General features: G+C 38.1%; 1 protein-coding gene across 2 annotated transcripts in view; it reads left to right on the forward strand.

Annotated features, from left to right (window-relative positions):
- The window catches only part of astn2 (astrotactin 2), a 153,798-nt gene that overhangs the window by 37,968 nt on the left and 103,234 nt on the right, over nucleotides 1-12,596 (forward strand). For both annotated transcript variants that reach the window (XM_088391186.1, XM_088391187.1), the window contains exon 3: nucleotides 8,439-8,862. In XM_088391186.1, coding sequence (XP_088247312.1) covers nucleotides 8,439-8,862 — 424 coding nt within the window. The remainder of the gene's footprint in view (nucleotides 1-8,438; nucleotides 8,863-12,596) is intronic.

Below are 12,596 nucleotides of genomic sequence, written 5' to 3' on the forward strand. Positions count from 1 at the left end.
TGATAACAATTTAATGCAGAACTGTGTTCCTAATCGTCCTTGCATGATCAATATGAATAATGAAAATGCCCATTTTTAGTTGATGTGAAAATGAAGGGGACTTTTCAATTTATTTTCTAATTGTTTAGCCAATGACACAACTAGCCAACTGGGTCCCGCTGTCTCTTAGAGTAGTGACTCCCAACCATATTGCTGTGGTGCATATGTTTTAAATTATTCAGTTTCACTTAATTGGCCTGGAAATTATTATTTAAGATCTCCGAGTGTGTCTTTCTTCAATCCCTGCAAGTTTAGTCAGTGTGACCAATTAAAGAGGACAGTTTCACACTGAGAAAGTAAATGTTTGAGAATACAAAATGAGATGATCATTATTTCATCAAATATACTTTTTTAGGTTGTTGTTTTTTTGGTGGTGTGCAGTGAGATTTATTTTATGAAAAATGTGTTTCAGCTCATTAAAGATTAAGAAACATTTAGAAAATACGCTCCATTAATTGATAGGATTATGTTTGAATGCATATTGGAAGAGGGAGATAGCAAAGCCATGTCGTACAAACTGTCAAAATATGCCAGGCAATAATCTCATTCAATACTGTTTTTCACTATTAATTCATCTCAATTAGTGCCTTTTACTTAAGCACGCCTTGCAGAGTAGTGATAAAAAAAGAATTGGCATAAATTTGCAAAGAACATCTATTTAAAAACGGGTTGTTTGCTTTCATTTGGATTTGGGGCCTTCATTTCAACCTGTGTCAACAAGTTGCATGTAGCAAAACAAAAACATTATAATTTATCATTTACCTCATTCCCAACGGTCTTGAAATGTAAATTTGCTTGCGTGGCTTGGCTCGATTTGCTTTTGATTGGTTCAATTGGTCATGAAAAAAGTATCGTCGGGCACTCAATATACTTCCTGACACAGTAAGGAGACCAGTTAAAGATCTGTTAAACGCTGAGCCATCTCATAAACCGTAAATATACAATTGTTTACTATTACTGTGAGTGATTCGAGAAATTATCCCGGGCAAAGATCCAAATGCTGCTTCACAAACATTATCTGATCAGCTGCCAACTTTGCTATATTGTCCGTGCCAATTTAAGCGTTGAGAAGATAAGAAGCCAGTTGCTTTAAATGGATGCTGTAATGCTTAAAGGTCAGCCCAATGCAGCTTCACCCAGAGTAGACTGCGGATCACAAACAAAAAGCAAGAACCAATTCTAGAAATCACTTTCAAAGTCATCACAAAGAAAGTCTATCACAGGCTCAAATTGTTAATCTTGTGCCATTGCACTCTTGCCTTTTAAGGTGAGTGCATTTCTTCATCCTCCAGATTTGGTATTGTTGCAATAACAAAAGCTGGCCTTTTCTTTTCTCAATCAAAGTCACCCCAAGGGGCTCATTGTCCAGGCTCTCTTATTGCCTTGTTATCAACATGCTGGAGCATTGGCCCGTTGTGACACCGCCATAAATATTGACTTTGCCCTTCTAATCATGGCTTTCTGTGAAATGTCACCGACAAGCGCACTGGCAGTTACCGCAATGAGAGATCTTTTTCTGCACACAATGTATGTTTTTTGGCATTATTGTTACCCCCCAACGATGCTGATGCGGTGCAGTTAGGATCAAGATTTGGCACCCAGGACTCGTCAAAAGTCAATAGCAGGGTATACATATATATACAAACAAGGACCACTACTACTACTACTACTACTACTACTACTACTACTACTACTTCTACTACTACTACTACTAGCTCGAAATGGCAACAATGTGACTCCACATCCATCTATCAGCAGCTAAGGACTACTGAATGCTGGCAGGGTGTTGCATCACTGCCAGAGGAGAGTCATCTGCTACATCACAATTAGTGTGTGTCATTAGTTTGTGTCAGGGGGTGTTATTTGAGCTTTGTATTTAGACCCGTGAAAGATTTTTGGTACACTCACTCATAAACAGAATAGAATAGAATAGAATAGAATAGAATAGAATAGAATAGAATAGAATAGAATAGAATGCCTTTATTGTTAATGTACAGCAGGTATGCAACAAAACTAAACTGAGACTTCAGCTTTTCTGAGAACTCCCTGAAGTAGATGGACTTGTGTTTGAGTGCATCACAAAAACTCCATTTTATGTTTCAACCTTGGTGTGCCACAAAGCTCCGTTCAAGAGCTCCTTTTCTTTAGCCTTTATATCATGGGCACCATTTGTGACTGGTTGTCTGCAGATGATGATGATGATGTCTTGGCTGTGCAAATAATAATTATATTGCATCAGGTTTAAATAGCGGTTTTCTGGACACTCAAAGACGCTCGAGCGACTCAAACAAATATAAAATCCAAGCTGTTAAACATGATAGATTTTCAACAGTAATGTGTATGCGTGTGCATTTATACAATATGTTCCCTTTTGTAAATAAAATGTAAACTTAATTTAGACTGCGCATGGCCAATTGGCAACGATGTTTACTTCATTACTAATGGAAAACATGGAATGCCATTTTACTACGAACATTTAACCAGGCTCCATGACAACAGGCAAACAAACAAATGCAAGGCATTATCAAAATGTCAAGGCTTCTTATGTAAGACTATGAATGCCATCCACATACAGCAATTTAGCCTCTGTAAATGCTCGTCCTGTGCTATAACTATTCTTCCTCATCTTAATTTATATTCATTTAAACGCACACTGGAAACAAATATGATAGTTGAACTGCAATTGGGATTAATGATTTTTTTAAATGGAAAAGTACAATCATTAAAATTGTATTTTTGTAAAAGAGAAATACTGATGGCAAATTCTATATGCAATTTATAGTTTTCCAACATCAGTATTTCACACATTGGCAATTTTAATTATTGCCATTGAAGCGTGGCTTAAGTGCCTATGACCTTGATGTTGTATTTCCTCAAATAATGGCCCTTTCTCTAATGGATGCTCTGTCTCAATATGTCGCCGCGTGCCTTGTTCAAATATGTGCCTTTCCAAAAATAGATGACTTACATGATGGAGAAACAATTATTATCTCAATTCATTGATACTATCATTCACACAGAGACATTAAATAGTAAAGTGTGGAGGCTGGTTTGACCTGGCTACTAACTAAAACAGAAGCACCTACCAGACCAGTCTCTTAAATGGTTTAATTTTGTACCGTTGTAACCAAGTTGCCAGTGCAGTGTTAAATTTCTGGTCCATTTTGTATAGTGGCCTCAGAAGACTGGATGCCTTGATCCAGACATTTTGAGAGGCATTGGCTCCTTGCTGCTCACTTCTATCACACACACAAAGACACAGCCACACTTATCAGGCCTAATTCCCTGTTGTAATTCACAAGGACGAGGCCTCAAGACAGCATTATCTGACCTCACATCTTTGGACTCTTCCGATAGGGAGCGGTGTGGTGTGTGAAAGATGAAGTAATGGCTGATAGGGGCTCAGGGAGATGGGGAAAGGCAGAGATGATGAAAATGTGCATTAGTTCCTTTTGGTGGCAGGAACAAAATGGAAAGGTTGCTGTGGAGTTAAGATGGAGGGGATTTTCATTCAGTTTTTTTTTTTTTGTGTTCTGCCATAATCAGATTTTGCGATTAGGCGCTGGCTTTTAGTTCAGTGTAATTTCTCCAGCGATTTGCATAGATCAGCTCATTTGTCCCTCTAGGATAGATCGTTTGACTTTCATAAGAAAAAAAAAATCCCTCACAAATGGCGATGTAATACATCAGCAAACAATATAACCTCTTTTGGTTTGTATTCCGCTTTTTAATAGTTGAACAAGCTGGCCAAAGGGGACGCTAAGACCCATTTCCACAATGGTCTTTTTTTTTCCCCCTCCTGAGTCCAGGTGATGGACAGACTTGCTTTCCCCAATGTGATTTGGCAGAGTGGAAACACTCGACCAGAGAGCCAAGGCTTGTCATTCCAGTTGGACACAGAGACGAGAGCAGACGCTGAGGCACCTGTCACTCCAACATACCGCTGTGAGATACTGTGGAAACACATTTAAAGCTGAACAAGAACGGAAGGTTGTGTATATATATTCTATATCACATATTTAGCTTTAAGGGGTCAGAGTTGGACAATTTGTAGAGTGATAGTTTTGGTGCTGAGCCAGGTACTTGTCACACAGTGTACCTGCTAAAATTATGTCATACCCATTTTCACTGAAATTTAAAAGGACTCACATTCTGTTATTGGAATTTTATCCCTTAACCCCAGAATGGCGACGACCAACCGATGCTACGACAGATCAGGGGCATGTCATAGAGCAGGGGTGTCAAACAAATTTTTTTTCACGAGCCGCATTGTAATCATAGCTTCTTTCGGAGGGTTATTATGACTGTCAACCCAAATAAATGGATGAGCACCTCATATTGTCTCCAGTAAAAGCTACAAAACAAACTGACAAATAACTCGTTTTCAAATCAGACGAGTACAAACTGGTCAAATATTAAAAATATATATATATTATTAAAAGTGAAGGCAATTTGCAATTCTAGTAATGACACACAAATTTGATGCACAATTTGTCTTCGCGGGCCTCATAAAATGATGTGGCAGGCCGTATCTGGCCCCCGGGCCTTGAGTTTGACACCAGTGTCATAGAGGCTGGCTACGCACATTGAGGATACAATGAAAACAGCACTGTGCTTGATGTTGATGCATTACTGCCTATAGGAACCTCTATTCTACGAAAATGAATGTTCCAGTTGCACTGCTAAAATGAAAGTGGACAGTACACAAAAGAAATTGTCACATCAGGCAGCAAGCAGGATCACATTTATGACACAATAACAAAAAGCAACAGCGTGCTCACTTAGAGTACCATGAAATTCTGTAGCACAAAAAGCTGTTGCAAAATGCATACAAATTCTGTTTACATCGTCGTCTAATTGTTTTTCATCCAAACATTTTCTAGAAAATGTGATCCTTTCGTCATCCTGGTTATTGTTGGTAGAATGCTAGAATAGATCCCATCTGGCTACTGGCAAGCTGTATCCTGCATTGCTCACCAGTCAATCACAGAGCACATCAATATTTATACATTGAACTCCAATCTGGTTTGGTGAAAAAAAATCATGCCCTGTCATAAATGTTGGGTCAAATCAGTTCTAGCAGGATAGCAAGATTGGGGTTTTCTTTATCCTTGACAAAATAGAACAGACGGATAGAAATGTGTTCAAAAAGTGGAAGTCAGAACAAAAACAAAGAAATAGACAGAACCTCCTTGGTGGAGGTAATGATGCCAGTTCAATCGCCCTCTAAAGCAGGAGGGCAGATGCTGGCTGGTAGTTTCCATTGTGCACAGATGGTAACCAAACCACAGAGCATGTGTTGTGTTTTGACGAGAATTGCTGCATATCGAAGAGGATTTGGATTATGAATACATATCACAGCGAAGCATATAAAAGTTCAAAGTTTTCTCCAGCAGAGGTTAATAAAGAAAGAAAGAGCAATTAAGAAAGGATAAAATAGCATCAATATACTTATTTGCGGATTCAGAGCTGTTATACTGTTAAACGTTTGATCGAATTGTTTTGTACAATCAAGTAGATTGCTTTTGGAACCAATTTAAGATAATCAGCATTAACTGCTACTGTTGATCAATCTCATTTCTTTATTCTTTTTACATCGTGCCGATTTTGGCCTTCTTCACACATTGTTGCCTGCTCGATTCAAATATCTGATAACTATTAATCAGGCTGTCACTATTGAACATTTTTAATCAGTTCTATCAATTAATTGAATAATCAAATCACATTTTGAAATTGTATAATAAAAATAATTGAGAAGTACTGCTTTAAGAACATGTTCCAACCATTTGTAATAGACACAATCCAGTGGATAGTCTTCTCATCTCAACATTCTTTTTATTGTAACAGCCCTTTTATAATGGGAAAAAAGTGTCACAAAACAGCCAAGAAAAATCTGAAATTAACACTGATGTTTTATACAACTTGCAGGCATTTCATAATATAAAACATTGAATCCAATTCCAGAAATGTTTGTTCTGAAAGATTATTTCTATTTCCAAATTGTGCCACGCTTTGTTGCATTATAGATTAGAGACACTAGATAAATTGTAGACATCCTGGACAAGTTCTGTATTGATAATTATTCACCACCATATTCTCCAATTTTTGAAATGGGCTTACTCTAACACAAAGATGACACAATGCGACCATGGCTGTGGCTCTACCGTCGCTTGTTTACTCGTAGCTCTTCTGCAACAAAGCAATGTGGTCCCATGGTGTGAATTAAAGTGTGACGAGAGTGTTTGCAAGTAGCCGTCCTGCTGCTTCCTCTTCTGGTGTTCTATCAACACACATCGATCGCTTACTGCTGTTGCCAAGAGAGCTTGAGCAAAATCCACCAACATGAAGCGTATAGAGAATGACACAATGTGAAAAAACAACAAAATAGCAATGATTTCCAAACAGTGACGACCATTTCTACATAGACTCATAAAGATCAAGATTACAATTAAAATAAATAAAACCTTAAATGAGTTTATACTGCCATTGATGATGTTCATGATATGTGTAAATTTTTAACCCAAGGGCGTCATGCTTTCTTTACAATATGATGTTATAGAATAATACGTATATTTAGTATTATTTATGAATGAGAGTGTTGTTTAGCGAAAGGTAGATTTTTCATCATAACATCATAACTCTATGAATTATAATGCAATTGGAAAATCATTATTGTGCATGTTTTTATAGGTCAAACTTAAATAATAGCTCAAAAACCTAATGTGCTAGAAAAAAATATGTACATAAAGCCATCCCTGAATAATAATAAAAAAAGATTTTGATCCATAATATTAAGTCCAACTGATAATTCAGTGTAATTTAATGTATTGTAATTCATCTAGCACTTTGTATTAATTGGTTGCCAAGAAGCTGCTCCAATTAAAAAAAAAGATGGTTACCAATATCTTAAAGTTATCATTGAGCTAAAATATTCAGTTTATTCATGATATGACAAATATATCCAAATTCATATTACCAAGTAGTTATAAAACTGCAGTGGTGGGGTGGGAGGCATGGAGGAAGTTCAGGATAAACAAATCAGTAGGTCCTTAATTCTTTCTTTGACAAAGGAGTCTTGGAAGAATAAAGGTGTAAAATAAATAAATTGAAGGTTGAACAGGAAATTGCGCCCGAAGTAAGTTATGAGCAAGCCCAAAGCTCATTACTCATCTGCTCTCAGACAGAGTGACGGCTAAAATTAGTCGGTAGCTTGCAAGCGCTGCATCTTACTTAAAGCCTTCTATTCGTCACAATTCATATTTCCACTCCAGTTCTTGGAACTAACACACGGTTTTACTTTGATGTGTTTAAAATGTATTTTTTTAACGTGTTTACTGTGAACATTTTTTCTCTATGACACTTCATTAGTATGCAGCTGCTATGGCAACATTTCCATAATTGTGTGTTGTTGCTCTTCAAAACATATGGAAGTGTGACTTAGGGGCGAGTTGTGCGGCTTTTTCTTCAAAGTAGCCATCCACAAAAAGATTAATGGACACGTTTGTCTGTGCCATCAGTCGTCCAAGAGCCGCCTCCCCTATCGGCATAGTGTGATTTATGGACATCCACATGCGCATGATTTGGAAGTGGGAAGGGAGCTGGTGTTGTTTTTTCTTCATGAAGATTAAATTTTAAATTTTGTGACGAATGACCTCCCAATGTGGGTTTTTATTTAACATTCCCTTCGTGCACACTCACTCCTCCATGCATGTCCTGTATATTCTCTACAGTGCCACAAATATGTTGACTCTGCGTTTACTCTTCCATTATAAACATATGTCACTTTTAGATTTGGACATATTGCTGAATCAAGTTTGGTGTGGATTACTTCTATATTTTTTAACATCATAAACTGTAATTCTATAAAAGGTAAACACGTCAACAAGTGACAATGTGTATTTCCTTTATTATCCATAAAGTAAGTGGGAGACAATTTCTTTTTTGCGATGGTAGACATATTGAATGGAGCGTTTCGACATGTGGTTCTCCGCAGGAATTTCCTTTGATTATTAGAATAGGTGCAGGGAAAAGAAAAAGAGGGTAACAGGCTAAAACTCCCAGGACGTGTATGTGCGTCTTTTTGTGTGTGTGTGACTGAATAAATATAGGCAGCCTGCTGCGTAGGACAAATCTGCATTAGCAATGACTGCAAGGCACACCTGCACTGCAAAGCAATGAGCACATTTCTCATTAATAGATTAGATTTTGAGCAGGAGCTGATGAAAAGTGCTGAATCAATGGAATGATACGTGTATTTATGATATAGTATGAAGTGGATACTAGTACTGTAAAAAATCCTGAAATAACTTAAACTATACAAAATGCGCTACCCTCTATAATAAAGCTGCCGATTCATTCTGGGAATTCTTTTTTATTGTTTTTTTTATCCGTTTTCTCAGGGAGGCCTCATCGCCCTGCTCCTGCTCATCCTCCTCTTCACCTTGGTCCTCTACACCCGCCATCGATGGTGCAAGCGTCGCAGGGTCCCCCAGAAGAGCGCCAGTACAGAGGCCACTCACGAAATCCACTACATCCCCTCGGTACTGCTGGGACCCCAAGGCCGGGATAGTTACCGGGGCTCACGGAGCACCCACCAGCACGGCGGCTCCGTCATCGGCGTGCCCATCCGAGAGACGCCCATCCTGGACGATTATGACTGCGACGATGACGACCCGGTGGTACGCTCGCTGAACTCCACTCCCAACCAGCTGCACAAGAAAGTGAGCGACGGGACGATCCAGGACGACTACGGAGTCGGTATCGGCTACGGCGGACACACAGACACTAAGGAGGATGAACTTACACATTCTTTTGACAAAAGAGGTAAGTGCATGAGTAAAAGAGACATATCTTCAATGTGAGATTACGTTTCAGATATGTACATTTGAATCCCACTAGGGATCAATAATGACCATGTTATTTTATTCAAATTTTAAATGTCTGCTCAGTGGTGGTTGTCCTCTTTTCCTGGGCATGATTTGTACATCAGTAGCGCCAGGTCCCAGATGGCCCAGCCTGAATGCGTAACTTTGGCTCTGATCACGACCACCCCCGTTTACTGCTAGCACAGCATGTGCTGCTCACATTTGGTTCCATAGTTTTACCTCCTCAGTGAAAACCGCTCACGCTTAAATGACATTAAGTCCTCTCTTTATATACTGTTTTCCCTTGTATCATTATATCATAAAAAAGGGGAGACAAATTAATTTTTACAATGATATAAAACAATATTACTGGCCGAGACAGGAGAGTGGCAGGGAGGTTAGCACAGCCACAGATCTGAGTTGAGTGGTTTGAATTGATGTCTGTTTTCTTCAAGCTTCCTTCCACACAAACGTTGGGTTCATTGAACATTGTAATTCAGTGTCACTCAACCTTTGTTGAGCCAAAGCACGTATTTTACATTAGAAAAACCAAATGGCACTCTACCAAACAAAAATGTCAAACAAAATTGGAAAAAGATGGTTTCTGTGGAAAAAATGTTCCTGTTCTGTCTGTCACTATATGACATCAGCAAAGATAGATAAAGAAATATACAATAGTTGTAGTTTATAACTAATAATTTTCAAAGAAATTAATTGAGATTTGATCATTTCCAAAGGCACACCTGATATTTAAACGATATTTCTAAAATCTAAATTCATTGAAAAACACCAGAAAGTCACCAAACAACATTGCAGAGCAATCACATTGCGGAATCTGCCTGAAATGTTCAATACACCATCTCACACCCAATAGGAACATCTTTCATGTGTGCTGTAATTGAATGTGTCAACGTCAGGTGACCAAAGCCTGAGTTTCTGTTGCTTCTTGACCCTTGCAAGATATAATCAAGGCAACGTGAAGAGCGGAGGCGAAAAAGCTGTGTTTGTGGCATCTGTTGATATCCTGTTGAAAGTGGGGCACTTTTCTCCACGGTTGAACTTGAATAATTGAAGTGGTATGCTGACGGAGATGGAGGAAGCCCGGGTTATTTATGCCATTCTGAATTTTGCAGTGGTGATGCTTTAGAAAATGTAATTTCTATTCATACACTCATCTTGGTTGTCAAATTTTATGTTGTTAGTTTAGGAGAATAGGATTTATAGAAAATTATCTGGTTTTCATTTGCACAAACTGGACACATGAAATTACGTGTTCAAGACTGTGGGACATATTGACTATACAATATCAACATGTTTTAAGACAACTTAGAATCTGTTTTAATCTGTGTGTGGGGGGGAATTCTCTTTTAGTTTTTGTAATATAATTATTTTCTTACATTGTATGTTTGGGCTGAACTTATGACAACTAATGGAAAGCTGTCTGAGGTCGTGGTACATTTTGATTGCCTTTGAGTCAAAATTCTTCAATTCTACATAAAAAGCTTACATATTCAAAAATGCTGCAGAGTAAAACACTTACCAAGATTAATACGTGGATAGTTTAAAAAATAAAACTTTCAAATGAATCCTCAATGACAAACAACTCAGGCTTTAGGTTGATCAATTTTGGGTCTGGAAACAAACACTCCTTTATGAGTTACTCCACAAGAATGAAATTCAGTTTAAAATCTGATCAAGAACTCAAGTTCGCTCTTGTGTGTCTATGTGTGTGTGTGCGTCTGTGTGCATGTGTGTGTGTGTGTGCTGCAAAAAATCTGTGGCAAGGTGAATTGGTAATATTTTGTCATCCTGGTTAGTTCATTAAAATGCATCAGCCTGCTAAGAATTTTGGATTTTTAAATAGATATTTAGCAATAGGTTTACCAAACATTTTCTATCTGTAAGATCCTTTTTTTATAAACAATGCTGATAGAGAACATTTGTCTTTAACTCCTTTCTCCAATGTGTCTCGGGGTCTTCTATAGGATAATAGACCAAGCAGGAGGTTTTAGAAAACAAGGCTTTATTCTTTCAACAAACCGAAAATTGGCTTAAAGAAAGCAACTTGCTTAATAAGCTAGACATGAAACAAATCAGCAGGGTCTTGCAGCCATGCAACAAGAGCAAACTGACCTATAAAAAAGTAACTTTTCAGACAAAATCTAACATCTAGAATGCCGTATCATCGTTTGCTTGTTTGAGGTGTTATAAATCAAAGCATCTTACTCCACATGGCTTCCTTCTTACATTGCTTAAAGGGGCTAATTTATGTGTGAGCTCCCACTTCTCTGACACTTTCTAAGTAAGTCTGTCTAGGATCCCCTATGCACAATTTGGCATTTTCCAAGAGACAGACCACAAAGCTTTTTAATTTGATGCCTCTGCTTCCCTATCTGCACTCTGCGTGAAGGGGGTGGCATTTGAGTAAGGGGGCAATTAACTTCTGTCCCAGCGGCTGATCTACACAGCAAGACAACCCGGACAGAAGCCTTTAAATACCGAGTTGCCTTTTTTCACTGTCATTCTTGCCACGTTAATTTGAATCCAATTGTATTATTTTAAAGGATTAAGGAGCTGGCTCTCGGTACTTTGTTATTCCGTTGTTATTTTAGCACCTCCAGCTATGGTACACAGATTGAGATCCATGCGCTTGTCATGATGTTTGAATTAGGTAGTTAAAGAGTCACAAGAGTTATTACCGTTACACCTCCGGCATCCCGTCTCACCACCAGCTTACTCCTTCAAGCTGCATCTGCTACACAGTGTTTGACACTTTTCACTGATCATCTGTCTGGAGTCACTGGGTCTAATAGTAGCAGTGGGATTCAATAGCAGTGAGGTAGCAAAGGTTCAGAGACCTTGAAGCTCTGTGCAATTGGTGTTAATTCATTCAGACATATTTAAAACACATCGCTTTATCAATCTTGAAATTAACCCATTCTGGTTTTACACTTTGAAACAGTACAAGAATGGCTCAGATAAACTAATGAGCAACCAGAAGTTGTCTCGTGGTAAAAGATCTACTGTATTGTGGGATATTAAGCAATGGATCCAGTAATTCTGCTTCATTTTAGTCTACCAAAGTGCATTTTACTTGAACGCGGAATTTTTTTTATTAACAATAATGAAAGGCTCGGCATCGTCATAGCTATTCTACTTAGTGGTTGAATAAATATTTATACCTTTATTTGTCAAATTTTGATTTGAATTCTGATGCCCCTATCGTATTAAAAAAATCAGTTTATGATAGTCGTGATGATAGCAGCCAAGGACACATTCTCATCCCGATGAAGGTGAAAATTAAATTAACTTGAGACTCCAAGCGATAGCCGTTAACTGCGTCTGGTCTGTGGGCCGACGTCCGCTGCACTCTGCTGAACTTTTAATCAGTTATGATCAAGTAAGCATGCATTGTCTGCTGCTCACTAACATTTTTAAAATTATTCTGAGGAAAAAAAAAAAATCAGATGAGCCTCATGGTGACATTTAGTGTTCTGATGATAGGCCATAAGTTTCCTTTGGTAGAAAAATATTTTTGTGGATAATGAGGATAAAATGTCTTTTCTTTTTCTTTTAATAAGCACAAATAAACCCTGGAAAATTGTATGAAAGATGAAGACCACATACAACTAGATCACCAGCTTGCACAGTGGCCTTTTGAAAATAACAGCGTCCTTTGTGCCCACTGCTCAC

Source organism: Syngnathus floridae, chromosome 12 (assembly GCF_059516105.1).
Source record: "Syngnathus floridae isolate MCC-2025c chromosome 12, RoL_Sflo_1.0, whole genome shotgun sequence".
NCBI classification, from domain to species: Eukaryota; Metazoa; Chordata; class Actinopteri; order Syngnathiformes; family Syngnathidae; genus Syngnathus; species Syngnathus floridae.